The sequence below is a fragment of the Lentinula edodes genome (genome assembly GCF_021015755.1).
Source record: "Lentinula edodes strain Le(Bin) 0899 ss11 chromosome Unknown C8R40scaffold_34, whole genome shotgun sequence".
Lineage (NCBI taxonomy): Eukaryota > Fungi > Basidiomycota > Agaricomycetes > Agaricales > Omphalotaceae > Lentinula > Lentinula edodes.
Genome location: NW_025764340.1, coordinates 190731 through 212567, shown reverse-complemented (window position 1 = coordinate 212567; position 21837 = coordinate 190731). Strand labels below are relative to the sequence as shown.

The 21837-nt window shown below is 46.3% G+C and overlaps 7 protein-coding genes across 7 annotated transcripts; 4 read left to right on the top strand and 3 right to left on the bottom strand.

Annotated features, from left to right (window-relative positions):
* Positions 1-538: 538 nt before the first annotated feature.
* Positions 539-5657, top strand: C8R40DRAFT_1053306 (pleiotropic drug resistance ABC transporter; the record flags this gene model as incomplete). Its single annotated transcript, XM_046224838.1, has 15 exons — positions 539-777; positions 827-1041; positions 1095-1521; positions 1573-2055; positions 2111-2305; positions 2355-2576; positions 2629-2824; positions 2876-3567; positions 3622-3738; positions 3788-4018; positions 4078-4242; positions 4294-4645; positions 4709-5073; positions 5135-5489; positions 5565-5657. The coding sequence occupies 15 exons, from the start codon at positions 539-541 to the stop codon at positions 5655-5657; spliced, it is 4347 nt and encodes a 1448-aa protein (XP_046083058.1).
* A 574-nt stretch (positions 5658-6231) lies between these two features.
* C8R40DRAFT_1119226 (uncharacterized protein) lies at positions 6232-6759 on the bottom strand. Its single transcript, XM_046228721.1, has one exon. The coding sequence runs from the start codon at positions 6639-6641 to the stop codon at positions 6438-6440; it is 204 nt and encodes a 67-aa protein (XP_046083057.1). The 5' UTR covers positions 6642-6759; the 3' UTR covers positions 6232-6437.
* Positions 6760-7815: 1056 nt separating this feature from the next.
* C8R40DRAFT_1053615 (uncharacterized protein) lies at positions 7816-10336 on the top strand (the record flags this gene model as incomplete). The annotated part of the gene is made up of 3 exons (XM_046224865.1): positions 7816-8185; positions 8235-9086; positions 9144-10336. The coding sequence occupies 3 exons, from the start codon at positions 7816-7818 to the stop codon at positions 10334-10336; spliced, it is 2415 nt and encodes an 804-aa protein (XP_046083056.1).
* Positions 10337-11300: 964 nt separating this feature from the next.
* C8R40DRAFT_1119223 (uncharacterized protein) lies at positions 11301-15624 on the top strand. Its single transcript, XM_046228720.1, has 11 exons — positions 11301-11356; positions 11407-11499; positions 11554-11634; positions 11683-11749; positions 11808-11938; positions 11992-13153; positions 13415-13530; positions 13588-13728; positions 13795-13868; positions 13930-14070; positions 14134-15624. The coding sequence occupies exons 1-11, from the start codon at positions 11351-11353 to the stop codon at positions 15206-15208; spliced, it is 3087 nt and encodes a 1028-aa protein (XP_046083055.1). The 5' UTR covers positions 11301-11350; the 3' UTR covers positions 15209-15624.
* Positions 15625-15793: 169 nt separating this feature from the next.
* On the top strand, positions 15794-17056 carry C8R40DRAFT_1162339 (uncharacterized protein; the record flags this gene model as incomplete). Its single annotated transcript, XM_046230233.1, has 10 exons — positions 15794-15808; positions 15869-16062; positions 16116-16180; positions 16248-16277; positions 16331-16371; positions 16429-16464; positions 16517-16543; positions 16597-16685; positions 16748-16794; positions 16866-17056. 10 exons carry the CDS (start codon positions 15794-15796, stop codon positions 17054-17056), a joined length of 735 nt encoding a protein of 244 aa, XP_046083054.1.
* A 619-nt stretch (positions 17057-17675) lies between these two features.
* On the bottom strand, positions 17676-19321 carry C8R40DRAFT_1174034 (uncharacterized protein; the record flags this gene model as incomplete). Its single annotated transcript, XM_046232115.1, has 2 exons — positions 17676-19247; positions 19307-19321. 2 exons carry the CDS (start codon positions 19319-19321, stop codon positions 17676-17678), a joined length of 1587 nt encoding a protein of 528 aa, XP_046083053.1.
* Positions 19322-19335: 14 nt separating this feature from the next.
* Positions 19336-21321, bottom strand: C8R40DRAFT_515147 (Aldo/keto reductase). The gene is made up of 12 exons (XM_046235304.1): positions 21137-21321; positions 20974-21078; positions 20818-20925; positions 20683-20760; positions 20575-20621; positions 20480-20518; positions 20337-20423; positions 20121-20278; positions 19975-20066; positions 19731-19919; positions 19642-19672; positions 19336-19569 (listed from the first exon to the last, which is right to left on the bottom strand). Exons 1-12 carry the CDS (start codon positions 21179-21181, stop codon positions 19496-19498), a joined length of 1053 nt encoding a protein of 350 aa, XP_046083052.1. The 5' UTR covers positions 21182-21321; the 3' UTR covers positions 19336-19495.
* Between the last annotated feature and the right edge of the window lie 516 nt (positions 21322-21837).

Here is a 21837-nt window from a genome sequence, read left to right as displayed (position 1 = left end):
TATGTACAGCATCTGTTACAAGTACGCGTGTCCCTATAGGTATAGCTACATAGGCGGGCCGCGGAACTCGGTTGAATTTGAGTCATCACTCGTTTGTCACCGGATATCCGGCTCGGTCTACGCTGCAGATTCATTCTCGAAAGTTAACGAAGTCTGTTTCTAAACCTGGTGGACTGGCTGTGGACAGTCTCTACAGTATTCTAGCTTCCAAAAATGTTAATATCAAGGCCTATCAAGTGCTCGGCTACAGTAGTTTAGACATGAAAAATGGATTTTCGCGCAATCCGCATTCCGGGCTAAACAGGCTTAGACAAATGGCTCCCGCTTACGCAGGGCTGACAATCTCATCTCGTTTGCATGGGCCTATAAAGCAAATCAATTCCTCGATCGTTCCTTACAGCTTCCTTCCTTCCCGTACTCTAAAGGTCTCTCCTCTTAATCTATTGCAATGGATCCCTCCGCACTTAGGGATATACAAGAAGAAAAGCCTGGACAGACTACTCCCCTAGAACTACAATCTACTACTCACAGTCCACCCATGGCTTCTGCACATTTTTCAAGACCACGACGAGGCTCGTCGACATCTCACGTTTCGGTAGATCACTTTGACCCTCAAGGAGTCCGGGAGTTGCAGCGGACGTTGTCGATGATGTCTCAGCAGCAAGAAGGCAAACCACGATCGAACGCAGAGTCTTCGTCTAGAGATTCAAGCGCTACTCTTTCACCAGTTGAGGCTCCATTTGACTTCGAGAAGGCACTCAAGGACAGCATAAAGAGGTTGGTACTTTTCCGATTCTTCTCTACATTTTTTAATTTAGCATACTAGGAGAGAAGGAGCCAACATTCCATCACGGCATTTAGGTGTTGTTTTTGAAGATCTGACTGTCGTCGGTTTGGGTTCCGGAGCCTCGTATCAGGAAACTCTCGGCTCCACGATCAACCCGTTCAATATTCTCAAACAGATCCAGAGTGCCAGACACCCGCCAACACGGAAAATACTTTCTGGATTTGAGGGTGTCGTCAAACCAGGAGAAATGACCCGTGAGTTGCGCTATCAATCACATCTCATATTCCGTACTCATCAATCTCCCTAGTTGTTTTGGGTCGTCCTGGATCCGGCTGCTCTACCCTTCTCAAAACTCTTGCCAACCAGACCCAGGAATATCAATCTGTCCTTGGTTCTGTCCATTATGATTCTCTTTCACCCAAAGAAATCGAACAAGCTTTCCGTGGTGACGTCCAATACTGTCCAGAGGACGATGTGCATTTTCCCTCGCTGACTGTCGAAGATACATTGAGGTTTGCTGCCAAAACACGGGCGCCACACGCCCGTACTGGCGAGACTCGCACAGAGTACGTGAACGCTATTACCGAAATGTTGATGACAATATTTGGTCTCAAACATGCACGTCGTACTCCCGTTGGAGATGCCTCCATCCGAGGCGTTTCCGGTGGTGAGAAGAAGCGAGTTTCTATCGCTGAGGCTCTTGCTACTAGGATGCGTCTGGGATCATGGGACAAGTAAGTTTATTTGTGCTTGAAAGTGGAGTCTATATTTATCGTAACGCTCAGCTCTACTCGTGGTCTCGATTCGTCCACTGCACTCGAATTCGGCCGCGCTCTTCGTATAGCTACCGACATCGACCGTCTCACTACAATTGTTTCTATTTATCAAGCCGGAGAAACATTGTACAATCTCTTCGACAAGGTCTGCATCATTTACGAAGGTCGTATGGCGTACTTTGGTCCCGCCAATCAAGCAAGACAGTATTTTATCGACCTTGGATATGAACCAGCCAATAGACAAACCACCCCCGATTTTCTTGTCGCTGTCACGGATCCTCTTGGTCGAATTCCAAGACAGGTCGTGGCGAACCGGCCGAGGACCGCAGAAGAATTTGCTATGAGGTTCAAGGAGAGTCATTTAGGAATTGCGAATCGAAAGGAAATTGCGTCTTACAAACAGTCTGCGGTTTTGGGACATAAGTCAGAGAAAGCTGATGCCTACAGGAGTAGTGCCGCAATGGAGAAGGCTAAGCACACGAGGGCTCAGTCGTAAGTGGCGTTGCGAATTACATCTCATTTGTCGCTGCTCACCAATGTATTTCAGGCCATATCTCATCTCTCTGCCAATGCAGGCTCGTGCAGTCATGCAGCGTCGTGTTCAAATCCTCATCGGCAGCTCTCTGGCCACGATATTCAACCTTATGTCCTTCATCATCCAAGGTATCATCGTTGGAACCGTCTTCCTCAAAATTCCCGACTCGACTTCGGCCTATTTCTCTCGAGGAGGTGTTCTTTTCTTGTGGGTATCCAGTTTCAGTTGTTACCTTTGGGACTAATCATTCACTCAGTGCCCTGCTTTTCTGCGCCCTATCGTCAATGGCTGAGATTCCGTCATTATTCGCTCAACGTCCTATTCTCCATCGTCAAAAGCAGGCCGGCATGTATCACCCGTTCATAGAAAGCGTTGCGCTCACTCTGGTCGACATACCCATCACGCTCGTTAATACTATCATATTCGGTGTTTTAATCTATTTCATTGTGGGTCTGCAGCAAACCGCGGCGCAATTTTTGTACGTTCACTTGATACTGCCCTGCTCTCGAATTAATCTGGTTTCAATGTAGTATATTCTATCTGTTCTTGTTCACCATGACACTCACCATGAAGGCTTGGTTTCGCGCAATCGCTGCGATATTCAAGAGTGAAGCTACTGCTCAAGCAGTGGCCGGTCTCATTCTACTGGCATTAGTTATCTACACCGGTTATACGATTCCCAAATCTTCCATGATTGGAGCGTTAAGATGGATTTCGTACATTAACGTACGTCGTAGTGTTCTTTCCCCTCGCCTGATTTTCTTATCTTCTCCATAGCCACTTCGCTATGGTTTTGAAAGCGTCTTAACCAACGAATTCCATACCCTCGATGGCACATGCGCCTCACTCGTTCCTCAGGGGCCTGGTTACGAAAACGTCAGTTTGACCAATCAAGTGTGTACCGCAGTTGGATCTGTACCTGGTCAGGATACAGTCAACGGTAACACGTTTGTAAGCTTGTCCTATTCGTACTCCTTTAGCCATACTTGGATGAATTTCGGTATCCTTATCGCCTTCGGTGTCGCTTTCCTCTGTGCCCTATTCATCGCTTCCGAACTCAACACAACACTCTCCGAAGATACAACCCGTACTCTCTTCCAACGTGGCTCCAAGCCCTCTGCCATTGTCACTGAATCCGGTTCAGACGAGGAGAAAGGTCCCTCTGAGCATGTTACAGAAAATGTTTCGCAAGATGTGCAGGAAGCCTTGCACGATGCACCTGCGATGACCGAAATCTTCTCGTGGCAATCCGTCAACTATACGGTTCCAGTCTCTGATGGTCACAGAAAACTTTTGGATGATGTTTCTGGCTTTGTCGTTCCTGGAAAGCTGACTGCGCTCATGGGAGAATCAGGAGCAGGAAAGACCACATTGCTGAACGTTCTCGCTCAACGGGTCAGCACTGGTGTTGTTACTGGAGATATGTTCGTCAGTGGACAGCCGCTTCCCCGGGATTTCCAAGCGCAAACGTGAGTGTTCCAGCCGTAGAGGATGATAATTACTCAAAATTAATGGTCTTACAGTGGTTACTGTCAACAAATGGATACTCATGTTGGAACTGACACGGTTCGAGAAGCTCTTCTATTTTCTGCCAAACTCCGTCAACCGGCTTCGGTCCCATTAGCCGAGAAGGAGGCTTAGTGAGTTAACGTTTCTTTGATGTTATACATTCTGAACTGTTCGCATTAGCGTTGAAACCTGCTTGAAAATGTGCGGTCTTGAACACATGGCTGATGCTGTCGTTGGTACACTTGGAGTCGAGCATCGCAAACGTACTACTATTGCCGTAGAACTTGCTGCTAAACCGAAACTCTTGCTTTTCCTTGATGAACCGACCTCAGGATTAGACTCTCAGAGTGCTTGGGCTATCATGGACTTTTTGCGCTCGTTAGCCAAGAACGGACAAGCCATTCTGTGCACGTACGTATTCCTATTGAAAATTACCTTATAGTGTACTCACTTGCCCCATCTGCTTTCAGAATTCATCAGCCTTCTGCCGAATTGTTCCAAGTGTTTGACCGTCTGCTTTTGCTTCGCAAGGGAGGTCAAACAGTATACTTCGGTGATCTCGGTCATAATGCGACAACTCTCATCCAATATTTTGAGAGGAATGGCTCGCGTCATTGTCACCCTGAGGAGAATCCGTAAGTCTTCACTTATTTTCCACTCCTCAATTATTAACGCTTTTGCTCCAGTGCTGAATTCATGCTCGATGTGATTGGTGCTGGTGCTACTGCCACTACCGACCGCGACTGGCACGAAATATGGCGGAAAACTCCTGAGGCCAAGGTCGTTCAGGACTCGATTCAACAAATATACGAAGATGGAAAGAATAGACCTCCAGTTGCCGCCACCTATCATTCGGAATTTGCAACGGGATGGCTGAATCAATTTGGCCAGCTTGTTAAAAGAGATATGCTTTTCAGATGGAGAGATCCCACGTACCTTCTCGCGAAACTTGTTCTGAACATCTTCGGTGGTCTTTTCATCGGTTTCACTTTCTTCAAGGCGAAAGACTCTCAACAGGGTACTCAGAACAAGCTTTTCGTAAGTTTTTTTCGCCCTTGCACTCCAACAAAAAAAAAAAACTCATCATCGCTCCGTTCGCAGGCGATTTACATGGGGACTATCATCTCGGTTCCGGTTGCCAACCAGCTTCAAGTTCCTTTCATAAATATGCGCAAGATATATGAAATCAGGGAACGACCCAGTCGAATGTATTCCTGGACTTCATTGGTCACGGCACAGATGGTTGCAGAAATTCCTTGGAACATGCTTGGATCCTCGCTGTTCTTCTTTTGCTGGTATTGGACCGTTGGATTTCCCTCCGCCCGCGCTGGATATACATACCTTCTTCTTGGTGTCATCTTCCCCTTCTACTATGTCTCTTTCGCCGATGCTGTTGCGGCTATGGCACCTAGCGCTGAGATCGCCGCTTTGTTGTTCAGTTTGTTGTTCTCTTTCGTTTTGACCTTGTAAGCCGAGGTCTATTCATTATTGTCACCTCAATCTCACTTAATTTGATATCTCTTCTAGTAACGGTGTTTTGCAGCCTTTCAGTCAGCTCGGGTGGTGGCAGTGGATGTATCATCTTTCGCCGTACACATATGTCATCGAGGGTCTCCTTGGTCAAGCACTCGGACGACAAAGCATCACTTGTTCAGACGTTGAACTCGTTACCCTAAATCCTCCTTCTGGTCAGACTTGCTCACAATACATGTCGAATTATATCAGCGCCGCTGGAGGATATCTTACCAATGGCGATGCCACTTCGGATTGTAAATTCTGCTCCACTGCGACGACTGATCAATTCCTCGGGGCTTCGTTCAATATCTCGTATGCGCACCGTTGGAGAGATATTGGATTCTTGTGTGCTTATATCTTGTTCAACGTGAGTCTCTTCGGATCCCTTCGTATAAGCTGCAACGGCATGGCTAACGTGTTTTTTCTTCTCCTTTCTTTCTAGATTGCTTGTGTATACGCATTTACATGGTTCTTCCGCATTCGCACTGGGAGCCTTGCTGGATCGCTGAAGAAACGATTTGGCAAGAAGCAATAGATCACTTTCTCTTCTCCATCATGTTTTCCAAGAACGTAGATTTATTTCACTTACGACCGTTCCACGTTTAGTCTATCCTTTTAGATACCTCGTTCTTCACATTGGACTCGTTAGATAAACAACTTCCACTCATATTCTTGCACTACATATCCTACTCAATTCTCATTATTCAATTTAACGAAAACTGTATTTCTACGTAGCGTTCTACATAAAGTAGTATTAAACACATACATACTTTGCTTTAAATCAAGAGCATGTTTGCTTGATACTTGCGATGTGTTATTGAGAGAAATGGTTCGCGCACCTACTTGAATCCGGTCAATCTTTGAATCAAGGTCAGGCAAATTTACAGATTACTTCAGATGATCGACCTCGAGCAATCATACGAGAGAAATATGTTGAGTGGTTGCCAATAGCTCGACGTTATTACTCTCTCCTTGCGAACGGTCAAAGCTAGGGATATGAACCTTGAAAAGGTAGTAACGTGCCCCATGCGTTCCCAACCTGCCCTCAAGAATGGTCCGTGCGTCCCGCTAAAATTCTATAAAAGCCTCCCTCCCGCATTTAGGTTCCTTACCACTCTGGCCTTTTGGCTTAGATCAAGTGTAGTATCTGTTCTTAATAGTTTAACCACTATTACGAGGGCACCGCCCTCCGTATTTGGTTATCTAATTTTTGCCGCCCTTGCTCTTCGTGCTCTGCTTGCAACACGGGGACGTGATGACCTTGCTATTGCAGTACCAGCTTGTGTCGTCGGGGGATCTTTTTGGATCTTGCTTTCTATCTCTTTTCTTGCTTGCACCTTTGTGACACTGTCAGTTGACAATTAGCAGGTGAAAGCAATAATGGGATTTGGAGAGTAATATTTTTGGATTCTTTGCACCTTTTGAGGTACATTGTAACTAGAGTTTTTTGTTGTGTTTTGTAACTGGTTTTATGATGAGTGGATGTGATTTTTTCAAGCTGTTTACTTTTTTGAACCATCTGGGGATAATTGTTTGTAGCAATGCATGACTTGGTGTAACTTTGTTCGTATTTCTAAATTTTATTTTTTGGAACAATGTCTATGCTACTGACAAGGTTCGTTGAAAATACTGTGATTCGTAATTGAGGGACATGTTTTTGGATGCCATTATTATATGAGTATGGGCAGCCCTCCACCAAGGTGGCTCGTGGGAACGGGATGCTCGGATAGATAGGGCCGGTGCTACAAGGTCAAAGCCCGGATTTTGTTTCGCGCTGGTTTCGTTTGAGAGAATAAGATACATGACCTCTCAATATATATTGCTCAAATGAATCAATTTTGAATGCAGATAAAAGTTAACAGGAAATATCTTCCAATTTTAAGCAATCAGTTACTGTTCATGCATGAATCATTGTGACAACACTCAAATTTGGAGAATGTTTTCTGTCATTATGAAATATCTATCTGAAGGATCGCAATCCCGACGGTTTTTCGGGCTACATGATGATGGGAAGAACCATTCCGAGCATCCTTATCGGAATGCACTCAATATTACATAATCTTCGATTTTAATTCCCAGTCGCGTTCTTGTCGCGTTCTTGTTGTGTTCTTGTCGCGTTCTCCTGGCCTTGTTTGTGGATTCCTTGCATGCCTAATGCAGCTGACAAACACATAACCTTTGGAAAACACAAACGCACGTCGAAAAAGGACCGACAGGCGCGCACAGCTGCTGCCAGACTTGCGAGAAACCTTTCCCAGACTACCACCAGTCTTAATACAGCTCTACCTGACAATCCCGGATCTGACGCAGATGACAACAAAGAGAATGATGGGATTGATACATCAGGACCCTCTCGCTATGCTCAGAAACAAAATAAACGTGCCAATACTTTGAAGGGACAAGTAGACAGTTTTCGAAAGAAGGCCAAGTATTGGCATACAGAGACACAGGAATCAAGGGAGACCATAGTCAACTTAAGGAATTCATTGAAGCAGAAGGAAACCAAGATAGACGAAAAGGAGAAAGAAATAATGGCGAAGGAGATCGAGATCGAGAGGAGGGAAAAAGAGAAAAGAAACACGGAGAAAAAAGGGAACAGGGATCTGAAAGAAAAGGATGACAAGATTGAAGAGCTACGAGAAGAGGTGGAGCAAAGGAGGGTACAGGTGGAAGAAGTGGAGGAAAGCCTGCAGATGCGTATAAATGGCTATCAACGCCAGATACGTGCATTGAAAGCAAAGATTTCGCGTATACCCAGCCGCCTTGCAACTGCCACGAACCGCATTGCCCGTACATTCAATGATAAAGCTGACGAGGAGCGGACTTTCTTCCTGAAGGACTCCAATGGCATAATTCCCGATGAGACTCGAGACATCTTTCTCGATCTTGTGGCAATGGATGCCGTGCCTGCAAACAAGGTGACACGCGTGTTTAAACGGATTGCATGCGCACTTGGCATCGAAATAGAGGGAGATTTGTCACGTAGAAGTGTTGGTAGAATCGTGAAAGAAGGCGGGAACGCGTCGAAGTTACAGATTATCGAATCCCTTAAGGATGCAAAAGGTATGTTTTACGGGATACATTCTGTGTTTGGTATTCATCATCCATTAAGGTATTACACTCAGCGGAGATGGTACAACTCACAAGAACGAAACGTATGAATCGAAATTTGCTACTGTCATTACACCCAACAAAAAACTCCAATTCTTCCTTGGTTTGAAGATGGCCGTGAATCATACTAGCGAGACGCAGTTAGCTGGGTGGATTGAGACTACGGAGGATCTTTTTCACCTTGCATACGAAAGTGGACTCATTTCTGAGGACGACGCGCGTATTTTCTGGAATCTTGTTACTGGGTTTCACTCCGATCATGCTGCTGATCAAAAGAAACTCTTCGAGCTGTTGAAAAAGTGGAAAACACGTTTAGAGCGTGAAGTTCGAGGGGAGCGTGCTGTTAAGCGGCTCACCGATAACGAATACGCGTGCCTCATCTTCCAAGGCTCGCAGGTGCTTGTACAGAAGGCAGGTGGTCCGGCGGCTTGGGACGCGCTAGGTACCGAAGAACGTACATATAGGATTGACGAGATGAGGAAGCAGATAATCCGGGATATAGGAGAGACGGAATTCGAGAAGTTGTCAGAGGCAGAGAAGGCAGAGGTAGATCTCATCCTTTGGGCAGGCTGCTGCATGCACAAAGAGATGAACGCGTTCAAGGGAGGATGTGTCGGCTTGGATGAGTACTGGAATGGACACCCTGACCTCCCTCCACCAATCCTTCTTCCTAATCGTGACAACGCAGCAGCAATTGAGAAAGCACCAGGTACCGAAGCAGCAGAACGCGCTACAGCACGAAGTGAACGGGGAGCAATCAAAGTAGCGAGTTTGGCTGGTGCAATTTTTCGACACAAAGACAGGAAACGAGGTCAGCAAGACACCTTACGGTTCTTCTTTGACGAGAAGTTGGGTTTCAACCTCGCTTTCCCAGACACGAGTAACACACGCTTTCAGTCCCACGCCGAAGCTTGTGCATTGATAATCACTCACATGGATTTATTCATTGAGTTCTTGACGTACGTGCAACATAACAAGGGCACTGGAAAGTTAAACCATATGGAGCAGAATGTTCTTGCTGGTTTGAATGATCCCCCAACGCGCCAGGAGTTCTGTGTTATCACGCTGTATTGGTTGGCCATAAGTGTCCCATATATGCGAGAGATACGAGGTCCTCATGCCAAAGAGGACAACATTCTGAGGCTTGGGGACTTTCATCGGCGCGTTATCGATCACATTGACACGTTAATAAAAGAACCTGAACGTCTTCTCGGTCCAGACGCGTCGGCTGCCCGAGGATCTCTCGATGGACTAGCTTGGGAACGGCCTGACGCGTTCTATGCTGCTCAAAAACACGCATCGCAATGGCTACCACAGATACGGAACCTTTTAGTACACTTTCTCAAAAGAGCCAAGGATTCTTGGCTTCGTTTCATCTCAGAATTCGAGGAGGGCGGCTCACTTTCACGCGCAACGCCTGAGCAAATTGAACGCGCCTGGATGGAGAAAACAAATGATTTGAATGAAGGAGCTTTCAGAACATACAGACAAACTAGTCGTGCAAATCCTACCTTATCTCTCACCCAATATAATGCTCGACAAATGTTCAAATTTAATCAAACGTCTGCATACCTTCGTACTCTCAATCCAGCAATGCGCCAATGGCTACGAAAAATCACTCGTACTCAGGACGCATCAGGAGATAATCACCGAGAACGTATCCAAATGGCTCAGCATCGTCAGGAAGTAGCGGAGAAGAAGATCGAGAAGGATACCGAACGAAAAGAAAAGCGACAAGCAGCTCGGAATGCTGTTGATGCTGTTAGGCCAATCTTCGCCCTGACAGAAATTGATTATCGTGCTTCGAGAGCACAGGGTACTACAGGCTATTTTTCTGTTCCCGAAATCACGATGCAGCTTAAATGGCACAAACAACATGGTATTAAAGGAGCTGTCCCTCAAGTTGAAAGCTCTTGGGGCAAACGAGATGAGAAAGTTCAGCTCCTCAGAGCGGCAGTTGAGGAGTATAATAGTGCTCATGCATCCGAAAGTACTGAAGAACCTGAAGATCTGGCAGAGGAGACTATTCCAGACATTACTGTAGAGGCCTTGGATGAGTTTGACTCAGATGGCTATGATTCAGAGGAAGAGTATTATAGATAATTTGTATATTCTGTACTGAACACAAAGTATCTCCTGGTACAAGAATATAACGGAGAAGTAAACAATCAGCGCGACAGATTTTACTGTATTTCGCGAGTTAACGCATAGGCGCCCGCTTAGTCAGCGCACGGAAAGTTTGCTGCGGGTGCCCATACTCAATAATCATTATATCCTTGTTGCGCAGCTGTCTAATTTTCAATATAGTTTTTCTTAGCTTATCTGATCTGAGAGAGAGAGGGTGCTGGTGTTCGCCGGGTGCATGCCGCTATCGGCACAGCTTTTCAATCTAAAATATTGGCCAAATCTGGGCCGAGAAACAACAATTTTGATGTGCAGGCACCCTTTGGATTTGTCTATGTAACAACTCATGGGCATGTAACCAGCACCCGCCGTACCCACTCACCGCGCGCCCTATGCAAATCCCATTCTCAAATCTACATTATCCACCATCAAGCACGGTGCAGTCCAGACAGTGACAATAAATGCATGATCAATTACTCCAACGGTAACTCGTTATGCAAAAAGTTGTGTATACTATGGAATCAGGAAGGAAGTGCGACAAGCTTTACTGGGGTATCTAACATCGCCGAAATACTTGGGGGTTGCGGTTAATGATCATTGATCATATGAAAAAAAATAACAAGTGCATGAGTGTGTTGCATGATGTGGAATAATACTTGCAAAATAAGTATCGGGTAGGTAAACGTCTCTGTGTGCAGCAAGCATCATCAGCATAGCGATGACCAATGATTGTAATTTCAGAAACGCACGGTTCCCTCGATCTATACAGAGAGTACCACATCAAACGTTGCATTCAAAATAACATAAATCGTGAGCTAGATCATAGTACTTCGTTGTTGTTGGCGAGGGCGGGGAGAGGAAAAGCTGGGGAAATTGATGGGGTGCCGAATATGTGACTTTGCTTATAAGAGAATGAGGCAGCACGTGCTTTTCTGAGTTTGAAATCAAGACAAGGATAACGGTTCCACCATCGTCGACAGCAGCGGGGAGAGGATGAACGTGAGTGTTTACGGATATTTTGCAGTGCAAAGCTAACGGAAACATCATAGAACCTGCTGAAGACCTTGTCGGACAGCAAGGTTAAAACTTTGCCAGATGTAGACCTCAAATCACTGTTAACGACTGTCAAGGATGGTAGAGGAGTGAGTAGCTCAGCTAATAACCATACGGCTACCTGACAATTCGCCCATGCACAGCGGCGAGATGATAATGCACTTTCTAATGCCTTCTACGAGTCACTTGAAGGAGTTTTGGCAGACCTCAAAACGGTCACCCTGGTAAGTCACGCTTCAGGTGATGTAACTTATTCTTAACCGCGTCTGAAGGATAATCACGATGCGGAGGCCTTCCTTAAGCCAGTGCTCAAGGCGGAGGTCGCGGACTATTATGATGGTAAGTCCAAGTCGTGCCGGACTCTAGATGTTGCCTCATTATTCATCCGTTCTTCCAGTTATCTCGAATCCCATGGACTTTCAAACCATGAGTAAGAAACTTAAAGCAAGACAGTATAAGTCTAAGAAAGAGTTCAAGGATGACCTGGATCTTATTTGGTCGAATTGTTGTACATATAACTCAACAGAGGTATGTCTATCGTCCGTGGCGTCTTGTTCGCATGTTCAAGTCTATCAACACAGGGACACCATCTTCCCAAAGCTGCCCTACGGCTTAAGGCCAAGGCAGATAAACTACTCGTTCACATCACCGACCGCAAGGAACGTGCAGATCCATATATCCCATACGACTTTTCTTCGTCCGGCGCATTGCATCCAAAGATCAATGGCATCAATGGACGTGCACATACTCGTTCACCATCCGTCGCTTCACCATCGTCCTCCAAATTACCCACAATCACTATCAAAGCATCCTCTCTAGCGAAAGATGTCACCAAGGTCCCTCGACGAGATACGTCCTTTGAGGAATCTCCGGCATTGATTAGAACGCCAGAAGGCATGTCCATGTTCCGGGACTTGGATCGAAGTTTACAAGAAGCAGGCCCGTCTTCGTCCACCTCCGATATACGGACTCGAATGCGTGAACTCGTCCCGTCCGAGCATGAAGACGAATACGACGAGTCGGCACAACTAGGCGATAAAAGAAAAGTCATCAATGGGGTCAATGATCACCGAGCTCACAAACGTATTCGATTCGCTACCCCACTTCCTTTATCCGATTCTTCACCTGGCTCCCCTACCACAATTTCCAAGGACGACGAACTCACACAATTATGGTGGAGTACTGTCCAATCCGATGCTTTATTACCCAATGGCCTACCTGAATTTCCATCCTCCGCATCATCATCATCATCGCCACGGCATCCATTCCTGAGACCACCAATACCGAAATCCCCAGCCCAAACAGCGAAGAAGAAGAAATGCAGAAAGAAATTGCCGCATTCGTATCGACCAGAAGATAAACCGAAAGCATTGTTGACCTTGATGAACAATAATGTACGCACCATCAAACGCGTGAGACATACTCATGCGAGGTTTGCTGCGTTGGGGTTGACGAAAGATTCGGGGGTGGGGAATGAAGATGGGGAAGGAGCAGAAGCTGCACCTAGTTTCAATGCTCAGACTTCTTCAGCGGTGGGCCCCGGGCCTGGCCTTGGTACAGGCGGTCTGGGTTCAGATCCAATGGACGTGGATGAAGCGATTGACGACCGAGTCGATGAACGTCCGTGGGAGGTCCCTACAAGGCGGGGACGTAAGATCAGTGGGATCGAGATTGGAAGCGAAAATGCTGATGATTGTTTACGGTGGATGAACGGGAAGGTGTTGGAGCATGCTGGGTTTCAAGGTATGTCCTTTCGTTTCGTCCTGGAGTCCTTCTACCTCGTTTCGTTTCGTTGGATTTTTATTCTCTCTATTATTGATGGCTATCGCACCTTCTTATACTATGTGCTGCGTGTTTTGGAACGCAAACACGTTTTTTTCTCATGGTTCTGTTTAATGTCTTTATTCGTGACTCTTGCATAGCTTTCTCTTTGTATTGGCCCCGCGTATCTATCTCATCATCTTGCTAACCTTTGCCTTCGTTACATCTATCTATGCTATCTAGGGACATCCAGAGCGGCGTTGGACGTACTGTCTGGCGTAGCATCGGAGTATCTCCTCAATGTGGGCCGAACGATCAAGTTCCTTTGCGACAAATTTGCAAACACGATGAGCACAGAGGTGAACAGATTCTTTCTCCTTCCACAAAGATCAAAGAGATTTAATCGATGAATGCAGGAAATCATCCTTCACACGCTCTTTGAATCCGGTATCTCCGAAATCCAGGACCTTGAACGATATGTCGCTGATGACGTTGAGCGATACGGCTCTCGCTTGGCTGATTTGGAGAAGAAGCTTGTGGGAGCTTATCGGGAAGTTGTGAGTAGAAATTTCTTCCGGCGTTAGCCTCACGGTTTCTGGTTCGCTTATATTCTTTCCTCGTAGACGTCCGTGGAAACTCTGGAAGACGAGGGTCTGTTCGATGAGGAGGAAGAGGAAGAAAATAGCGCTTTGGCTCTGTACGTGGTTCTACGTATTGAACTGACCATGATCAGTTCCTGATGCATTGCCTCTTTCTAGTGGTGAATTCGCCGATACCCTCGGAGTGGATTACTTTGGTCTGCGTGAACTGGGTATCGCGGAGGAATTTGGCATGTCGAGTTTGACGATTCCGAAAAGGTTACTCAGAGGGAAGAAGAAAAGAACGAACCTTCTACCCGTGTACGTATCCTTTTTTAGTTGTCTTGTCTCGCTATTGCATTTGATTTACGTTGTTGGACACAGTACGAAGCCAACCGAGCCACCACCACCATTTCCTCCACCTCCAGCATTTATTCCACTTACCGCCGGAAGGATACCAGAACAAATTGGACTTCTGCAGAAGTTTTACCACGACCGATTGCAGGCTGTTGCTGCTCCTCCCGCGCCAGCAATACCGCCTCTCGTACCTCCATTATCACATTTACCAGTCCCTCCACTTGCACCTCCACCGCTGCTTGGACCCTCACTAAGCAACCCTTATCCAAGCATACCATCACTCCCGAAACCATATATTCCTCCTCTACTCGGCCCACCCAAACTTCCTGGTGGTCAACCAGCACCCGCACATACACCCACGCCCATATCAAACAGCCTTCCACCAATGCACAATACCGCCACTCATCTTCCTTCAAATTCCCTTCTGCCTCCTTCGGGCTTACCACAGGAACCATCATTATCATTACAACCGCCAGCCCAGCCATTTTCACCTCCTCCTGAAACTATCATACCGGACGACTCTCCGACACCAGCACAAGCCAAGATGAGTCCTCTTGGTCATATTGTCAAGACTGGATCATCGTATCCAGCTGCCAAGAAAAAGGCCAAAGGTGCTTCTAGTGCTGCTGCTGGTGCAGCGTCGAACTCTAACAACGGCAATAAAGCCAACACAAACGCTTACTCCGCCAATGTCAACACCGACGTCAGTAATCCGCTGTCCGCTACTCCCAATCCGCCCTCAGCAGGAGAAACTTCGAATAACCGGTTGGTGAATGGAATCGTTAAACCCGAATTTGGATCTGGACCCATGAATTTGAATGGTAATGCTACAAGCAAACCGGGGGCGTCCACAATGTCCATGACGATAGCTACGGGAGATCCTGTGATCGGGCCTGCACCTTCGCTAAAGAAGAAGAAAGGTGCAACGGGGGTAGGGAGTGGAAATGGGAGGAAGAAGCGAATGCTTGATGCTGCGCAAGGTCAAACTCAGGCTCAAGCGCAAGCTCAAGCTCATACGCATCCGAGTCAGAACCAGCCAGGGCAAGGGCATGGGCAAGACCCACGGCCTCCGTTTCCGCCTTTTGTCGCTGCTAGTGCTTGACTTGCTTAACTTGCATTTGCGCGCTCGCAATTGTGGATCCATTGTCCATATCCTCTCCCTTCTCATCATACACCTTGCTCTTATCAGCTTGTGTTCCCGTCACTTCAGTACCATGCCGTTTTATAGTATTTATTATCGCATACCATTTTATAGTTTATCGCATTTGTCTTTTCTCGGTTCCTTCCTTCCCATTTGTCTTTCTAGCCCGGAGAGCAAGGTACAGACTCCGCTTTGAACATGAAGGAGAAAACACGGGAACGGGCCCTCGTTACCTGATTCTCTGTATTTTGCATCTGATATTCTTTTCTAATTTGCTCATCTGGATATTCACCACAACTCTGTATCATAGCTATAGCATTAATCCAACAGTAAGTACTTGAGTAGGTAGATGAATTCTACCCTCTTCGTTGTCGTTATTTCGTTGTGGTTCAGAAACAATATTGCAACAAAACACAGCGGCATCATAAGTTTTGACCTCGGCGCACGGCCATGTGCTGTGCGCTCACGCGCTCACGATTCGACCAATCATTCAGCGTTATCTTTGTCTTTCTTCACAACAACAACTTTACTTTTCCAACTCATACAATGTCTTACGGTGGTGTAAGTTCTAAGTTATCTTTTCGCAACTTGAAGGAACTTATACTTACTACTTGCGAACAGTATGGTAGTGGCGGATATGCCCCTCCTCCCGGCGGTCCAGGCGGATATGGACCCCCTCCTCCGGCTTCATATGGTTCTTCTCCCCCAGGTGGTTATGGAAGCTATCCTCCTTCAGGCGGCCCTCCAGGTGGCCTTCCAGGCGGCGGCTTCGCTCCTCGAGGATCCATGGGTCCGCCACCTGGAGCTGATCCTCAGTACGGATTTGCAAACTGATCTGTGGCGATTTAACTGAATATGTGATCTGTAGGTTATGGAGCTGGTTCGCCGCTGTAGATACCGACAATTCTGGCAGCATCAATGCGCAAGAACTTGGTGAGTAATCGACGTCGACGTCGGAGTTGATAATCTTGAGCAGTTTTGTCTGAGATGCTGTTCACAGAAAGAGCTCTAATCAATGGAGATTGGACTCGTACGTTTTTGCTTCCTTCATAATCTTAAAACCGAACTGATCAGTCTATGAAGCTTTTGACTTGGATACTGTCAAGATGCTAATGTCGATCTTTGTGAGCGAATTCGTGTATACACATTAATGGCCGTTGCACCGACCGTTATCTATTTAGGACACGGATCGAAGTGGGACTATTGGCTTCAACGAGGCAAGCCCTTCTACTCTTGTTGGGTACTTTACTCAACGTGTAACTTGCACAGTTCGCTGGCCTATGGAAATACATTAAGGTAAACATCGCCGAACATCTGTCCTTTGCATCCGTTGAGCTATCTATGTATAGGACTGGCAAAACGTATTCCGTCACTTTGACCGGGATCGTTCTGGATCCATCGACGGTGTTGAGTTGAGGGAGGCGCTATCTCAATTCGGGTGCGTCCATCCGCTGACCTATTTTAAATTCCGCTTCTCAAGCATCTACATTCCCCAAACAGTTACCAACTTTCACCCCAACTGCTCGATCTGGTCCAACGTAAATATGGTCAGTCTTTCTATCTACGTTTCTCGCCTACTACACCCGAAAAACTCACTATCTACCCTTGTTTGGGGTAGACGTTAAAGCTTCAAGCGTGTCGGGTGCTCGTGGTATGCCTCCCCCCGGAATCTCCTTCGACCGTTTCGTCCGTGCTTGTGTCGCAATCAAGCAGCTGAGCGAGGCATTCGGTCGACTCGACACTGATCGCGATGGATGGATCCAGATAAACTACGATCAGTTTATGCAGACGGTCTTGACGCTCCCTTGAATCCGTGTGTCCAGGAGAGCCAAGTCTATACATATCAGACGTTGAAATTTGTCGCGGAAGGAAGAAAATTACGAATCTGTACCGGAATTCTTTCAATATTTGCTTACTGTGTATATTTATATGTAGTATCGTATTGTTTTTCTCCTCTCTCGATCACAACCAACGTACATCTTTATTGAAAAAAACTTTGCTGTTCATTTGAATGATGGAGAACGCACTACTACTAATGCATTAATGAACTTTGAGTGAACTGCCATTTGTGTTAAGCCAAATGAACTACTTTTCTGTTCCGTAAAACTCGTTAATTACTTGTGTTTCACTGCTAGAAGGCTTGTGCACGATGACTTGTTCCGTTTCCGTGAAAGCCATGATAAAGTGGTGCTACTGAGTCCTTCATGTCCATGCTCGAGATGTTACGTGACGCTACAAAGGTTGACTGAACTGTTTCAATTGCAAGCAGATCAAGTTTATGAACAAGCCTAGACCATCTCCGGTGGCTAGCTTTTCATAGAGAAAGAACCCTTCGCCAGTTCCAGCTGGGTGGAAGAATGAGCCCCACGGACGAAGAGGTATTTCCTACATACAACTCTCTGGCGTCAATCCCTCGCGGGCATTCTCCTTAGTTCACTTTTTTCTTCACCTTGTCGGCCAAAGTCAACTCGCGTATTCCACTGTTTCTCAATCGTTTCGTCACGGTATGACTGAGTGATTGCTTCTCAAAGATCACGGTCAATTTAGAGATACGATGCAGGTCGACAGGTCTTTGCTCGTCGTGATCTCCAATAAGGTTACGTGACTCGACCATATCGGCAATGTACCGATCGGAACCCTTAGGCTTGAGCTGAGCATTTTTGAAACTGAACGATTGAAGTCGGGGTACAAGGAGAGGTTTGTTTGCACAGTATTCCAGACCCTGCATCAGTGGTGCAGTATCTAGGTCGCACTGATTAAGCCCTAGATTGTGCAACATAGGGAATACGGCGAGGATGGAAAGGAGGTCGTCTACTGGTAACTCATGCATGCCCAGTAATTCAAAAGTCCTCAACGGTGCAGAGGAACGCTCCTGTAAATCGATCATATCGCTTGCAAAGCTTTCATTGACAAAGCCGCCGTGGTAGGTATGATTCGTGCGGAAATAGCGAAGCGAAGGGACGGTAATGGCATTCAGGAAACGTGATTCACATTCGTCATGCCAGTCGACCAGATCGAGTATTTGCAGCAGTGGGAAAGTGATGCCAGGAACAATGATCCCGGACATCCATTGAGGACAGCGGAGCGTGCATTGAACCAAGCTAGCGCAGCTTCCCTCTAAGATTTTGAGGTAGGGTAAAGGATCCATCAGGATGTGGCAGGCCTCAGCGGCCACAAGCAACTGAACAGTGTTCAGCTGAGATACGGGAAGCAGCAGACTGAGAACTTTCGGCACCATCTCCTTGCTCAACTCCCACCCCACAAACTTCAGATCAGTCAGCCTCGGTGAGTTCCGTAGGATCGACAATTGGTGGTACCCTGGCTCTAGTTGCCCTATATCGTTGACACCGATTTTGTTCGGTCCACTTCGGGTTGACTCGTCTCTGATGAGACTAAGGTTTAGGGCCGTCAATAGCGGGAAACCGGGTAGGAGGCTCAGAGGAATGACTGCGTGGAGAGGAATGGCCAAGTGTAAGATTCGCAAACGGTGACAAAAGGATCCCATGCATTCAAGTATATTTGACGGAGGAGAGAAAGTGATGTCCTTCGGTCGAATGGCTATTTCGAGGGGAACTTCTCCGCTACGACCGAGCCACGTAGTCATCGCATCACCATGTACTTCAAACCCATTATCCCCAAGCAAAGCCTGGAAACGAGACCACAATCTTGGTGTTCCATGAGCCACTTGCCTCCAGGTCGAACAGACCTGGGTTAGAACAGACTGAGGGGATGGTTTCTTGTTGGGACTGATCGACATCAAACAATACTCGGTGAAGATCAACGACAACATTTCGCAAGGTAGAGAGTAGATAGGCGAAGGAGAACGAGTAAGAGCAAGCTGTAGTAGTCTGGCTTTTCTTCTGCTGCGAGTTTCAGCAATGGTTATCGCCGGCTTGCATTCGGGTGGTGCGGCTTCGTGTAAAGATAATTGAAGTTCTTCTTCGATGTCAGGTGGGGAGAGATATAACTCCAGTTCCTGGGAGTAATCTACATCGGAGGACTGTTGCATTCAGCAACACTAAGTTGTATGATCTCAAAATGATGAGCTACAACACTCACAGATGAGGCGGACATGACAATTTAGTGACAAGACAAGATCGGAATTTCAGAAAAGCGCTCTTATCTCGATTTGGTAATACTAGTCACATGAGCGCATATCAAAACTTATACAAAGTGTTTGCTAGTAACTTATGTACTACTACATACCCCTGCACTGTCTATCTACGCAGATATTTTCCTAAGTTACTTTCAGAAGTGATATTTCGATGCAAATGGCTTGACTGATGCCCAAGCTTCGTCAACAGCAGTAACAACTTCTTCCGCTGTGAACGTGAATAGCCAGGGGATTTTTTTCAGCAACGAAATTTTCTGAACGTAGATCACAAAATACTCACGCAAAGGTCCTTTCTCCAAATCAATCAAGTTCTGAATTCATGGCGTTGGCATAATCAGGATAAAATTTAACCTGTAGTCGTCTACTCACTTGTTTGATATGTTCGATGTTGGAGGCTCCGATGAGAATAGAATCTCCGTGCTCGCGCTTCAACATGCTATGATGGGACTCCCAACGCAGTGCAATCTCTCCCAGAGTCAAGTTGTGGGCTTCACCAGCCTTTCTGACAGACGTCAAAGCCTCGAAGTAATGCTCGTTCCAGTATCTTCCTCGGTAGCTCTAGTTGCCGATGGAATCAATTACAAAGTCATCTTGTGTTGCCGGACTGGCCCACCTGTCCTTGAAACCCTTGTGGGTCAAAACGAGATCCAGGCTCGACAGAATCTTGAAGAGAACCATATCTGCCGGTGAAGAATCCACCTCCCACTAAACAACCAGAGCTCAGAAGATTCCCGCACGAAGAGTGGAAAATATATGTACATGGATTGAATGCGTAAAAGCTGATTCCAAATTTCCTCAAACAAGGAAAGAGCTCGGGTTCCGCTCCACGATGGATGGCATTGTAGATACCTTGGTACACAGAAGGAAGGACGTACCCATTGGATTTGCAGATGGTCACAATTTCGGCGACCTCAAAACTGGCAAGTGATATGAGTCCAACTAGTGATTACTAACGAGGGGACTTGAAATACTTACGCCATATAGTTGCTGATACCAAACCTTTTGAAATAGCCCTCCTTGTATAGGTCATTGACGGCCTTCATAGTGACCTCGTAAGGGATCCTAGAAATTCGACCAAAAATTTGTATACTTCCAGGAAAGCTCAGAAATTTGCATACGTGCGATCGGGAGCATGCAGATACCACATTTCCAATTGACTGTGGGGCAAACACGGTATGTGAATTTCTTGATCTCAGCTAAATAACAAACGTACTTCGTATTGAGAGCTTTCAAAGAGAGGAGGATGTGTTTTTTCATGTCCTATCAGAGTAGCAAGTCGTCAGCGACAATATCAAGGATTCATTCCATGGATGAAAATTACTTCGTATGTGTGATGAATGTCCTCCGGCGAAAGCTGGTTCATGAAATCTCGTATCGCTTGGGGGAGGTTGGGATTGTCCTGATGATTGTCTGAATCAGTCAAAGTCATTGCCGCAACAAATAGGCAGATACACACATGCTTTGGAACGAGCTTTGTCTCCAATTTCAAGCCCTTGGCTTTCCAATCGAGTTTTCCAAGGAATTCTTCACTGGTTCCACCAGCGTAGGTACGGGAAGTATCAACCTGGCGTTATGTAGGATCAGCACGGTGCGAAGATTGAAAGATCCTCACTTCGGTATGTCCGTGCGCGACGAATACATCAATGATTGCCTCGACGTCCTTCAAGTCGTGGACACGGGCTCCCATTGTACCTTCTTTACCGAAGGTCATGGCACCCTATAGATGTATGGGATGTAAGAGTTGATTAAACATCTCGCTCGTTGTTCTAACGTACCATAACGATATTGAGCTGGCTTTTCTGTACTGGTTGAGTAGACATTGTGAATCCTTATCTGTTATTGATTTCACAGGAGATATTTGTTCGACTCTTTTATAGACTATAACTCGTAAGCTGGGCAGAGTAACTCGGAATGATTTCGGGGCAGTTGAGAGATTTGGGTTCTGAACTTGATCCAACGCACGGTGAGGTGGGGCACGCACGTATGGTAGTGTTCACCACGGTTTGGGTCGTTCAGTAGATTGACGCTATAATGGAGTACGAATTTTTTGTTCCCTCTGGGAGAGTGAGGGCAGAAGGACCTAGTAAGGAATACGAATGAGAGTAAGGGTGCTTGTTAGCGGACAGTTTGAAATTGTAAATGCAACGGTATTGGCCATTGAGGATTAGTTCGGAACAAGATCGGGGTTATTGCTCTACCATGAGTAGAACTGTACAGACAATTAAAATGGGTCTGGTTAGTGGTAGAGTGAGTGTTGAAAACGGCATCTGCGGCTGGAAATATATTTTTATAACAAACTACTAGTACGTTGAATGTTCGTTTACCTTTTCCTCTGTGATTAATTATGAGCGACTCGGATACGAGCCTTCAAGATGGACTCAGAGAAGAGATGAGGAAGCAGGAGCCTGAGAAACTCAATATGTCCTTGAAAGATTAGTTTGTAAATGTAAATGGGCACCGTTTTCAGAAATAAAAT

What these genes read in the sequence shown, in the direction of transcription:
- C8R40DRAFT_515147 (XM_046235304.1), bottom strand. Translation starts at nt 21,181, where the DNA reads ATGTCTACTCAACCAGTACAGAAAAGCCAGCTCAATATCGTTATG. An exon ending in TTGAAAGCTCTCAATACGAA is followed by an intron (nt 20,519 to 20,574) that starts GTACGTTTGTTA and finishes TTTGCCCCACAG; the next exon opens with TCAATTGGAAATGTGGTATC. An exon ending in CACAAGGGTTTCAAGGACAG is followed by an intron (nt 19,920 to 19,974) that starts GTGGGCCAGTCC and finishes ATCGGCAACTAG; the next exon opens with AGCTACCGAGGAAGATACTG.
- C8R40DRAFT_1119223 (XM_046228720.1), top strand. An exon ending in ACCTCAAAACGGTCACCCTG is followed by an intron (nt 11,635 to 11,682) that starts GTAAGTCACGCT and finishes CCGCGTCTGAAG; the next exon opens with GATAATCACGATGCGGAGGC. An exon ending in TGGGAGCTTATCGGGAAGTT is followed by an intron (nt 13,729 to 13,794) that starts GTGAGTAGAAAT and finishes CTTTCCTCGTAG; the next exon opens with ACGTCCGTGGAAACTCTGGA.
- C8R40DRAFT_1119226 (XM_046228721.1), bottom strand. Translation starts at nt 6,641, where the DNA reads ATGGTTCAAAAAAGTAAACAGCTTGAAAAAATCACATCCACTCATCAT.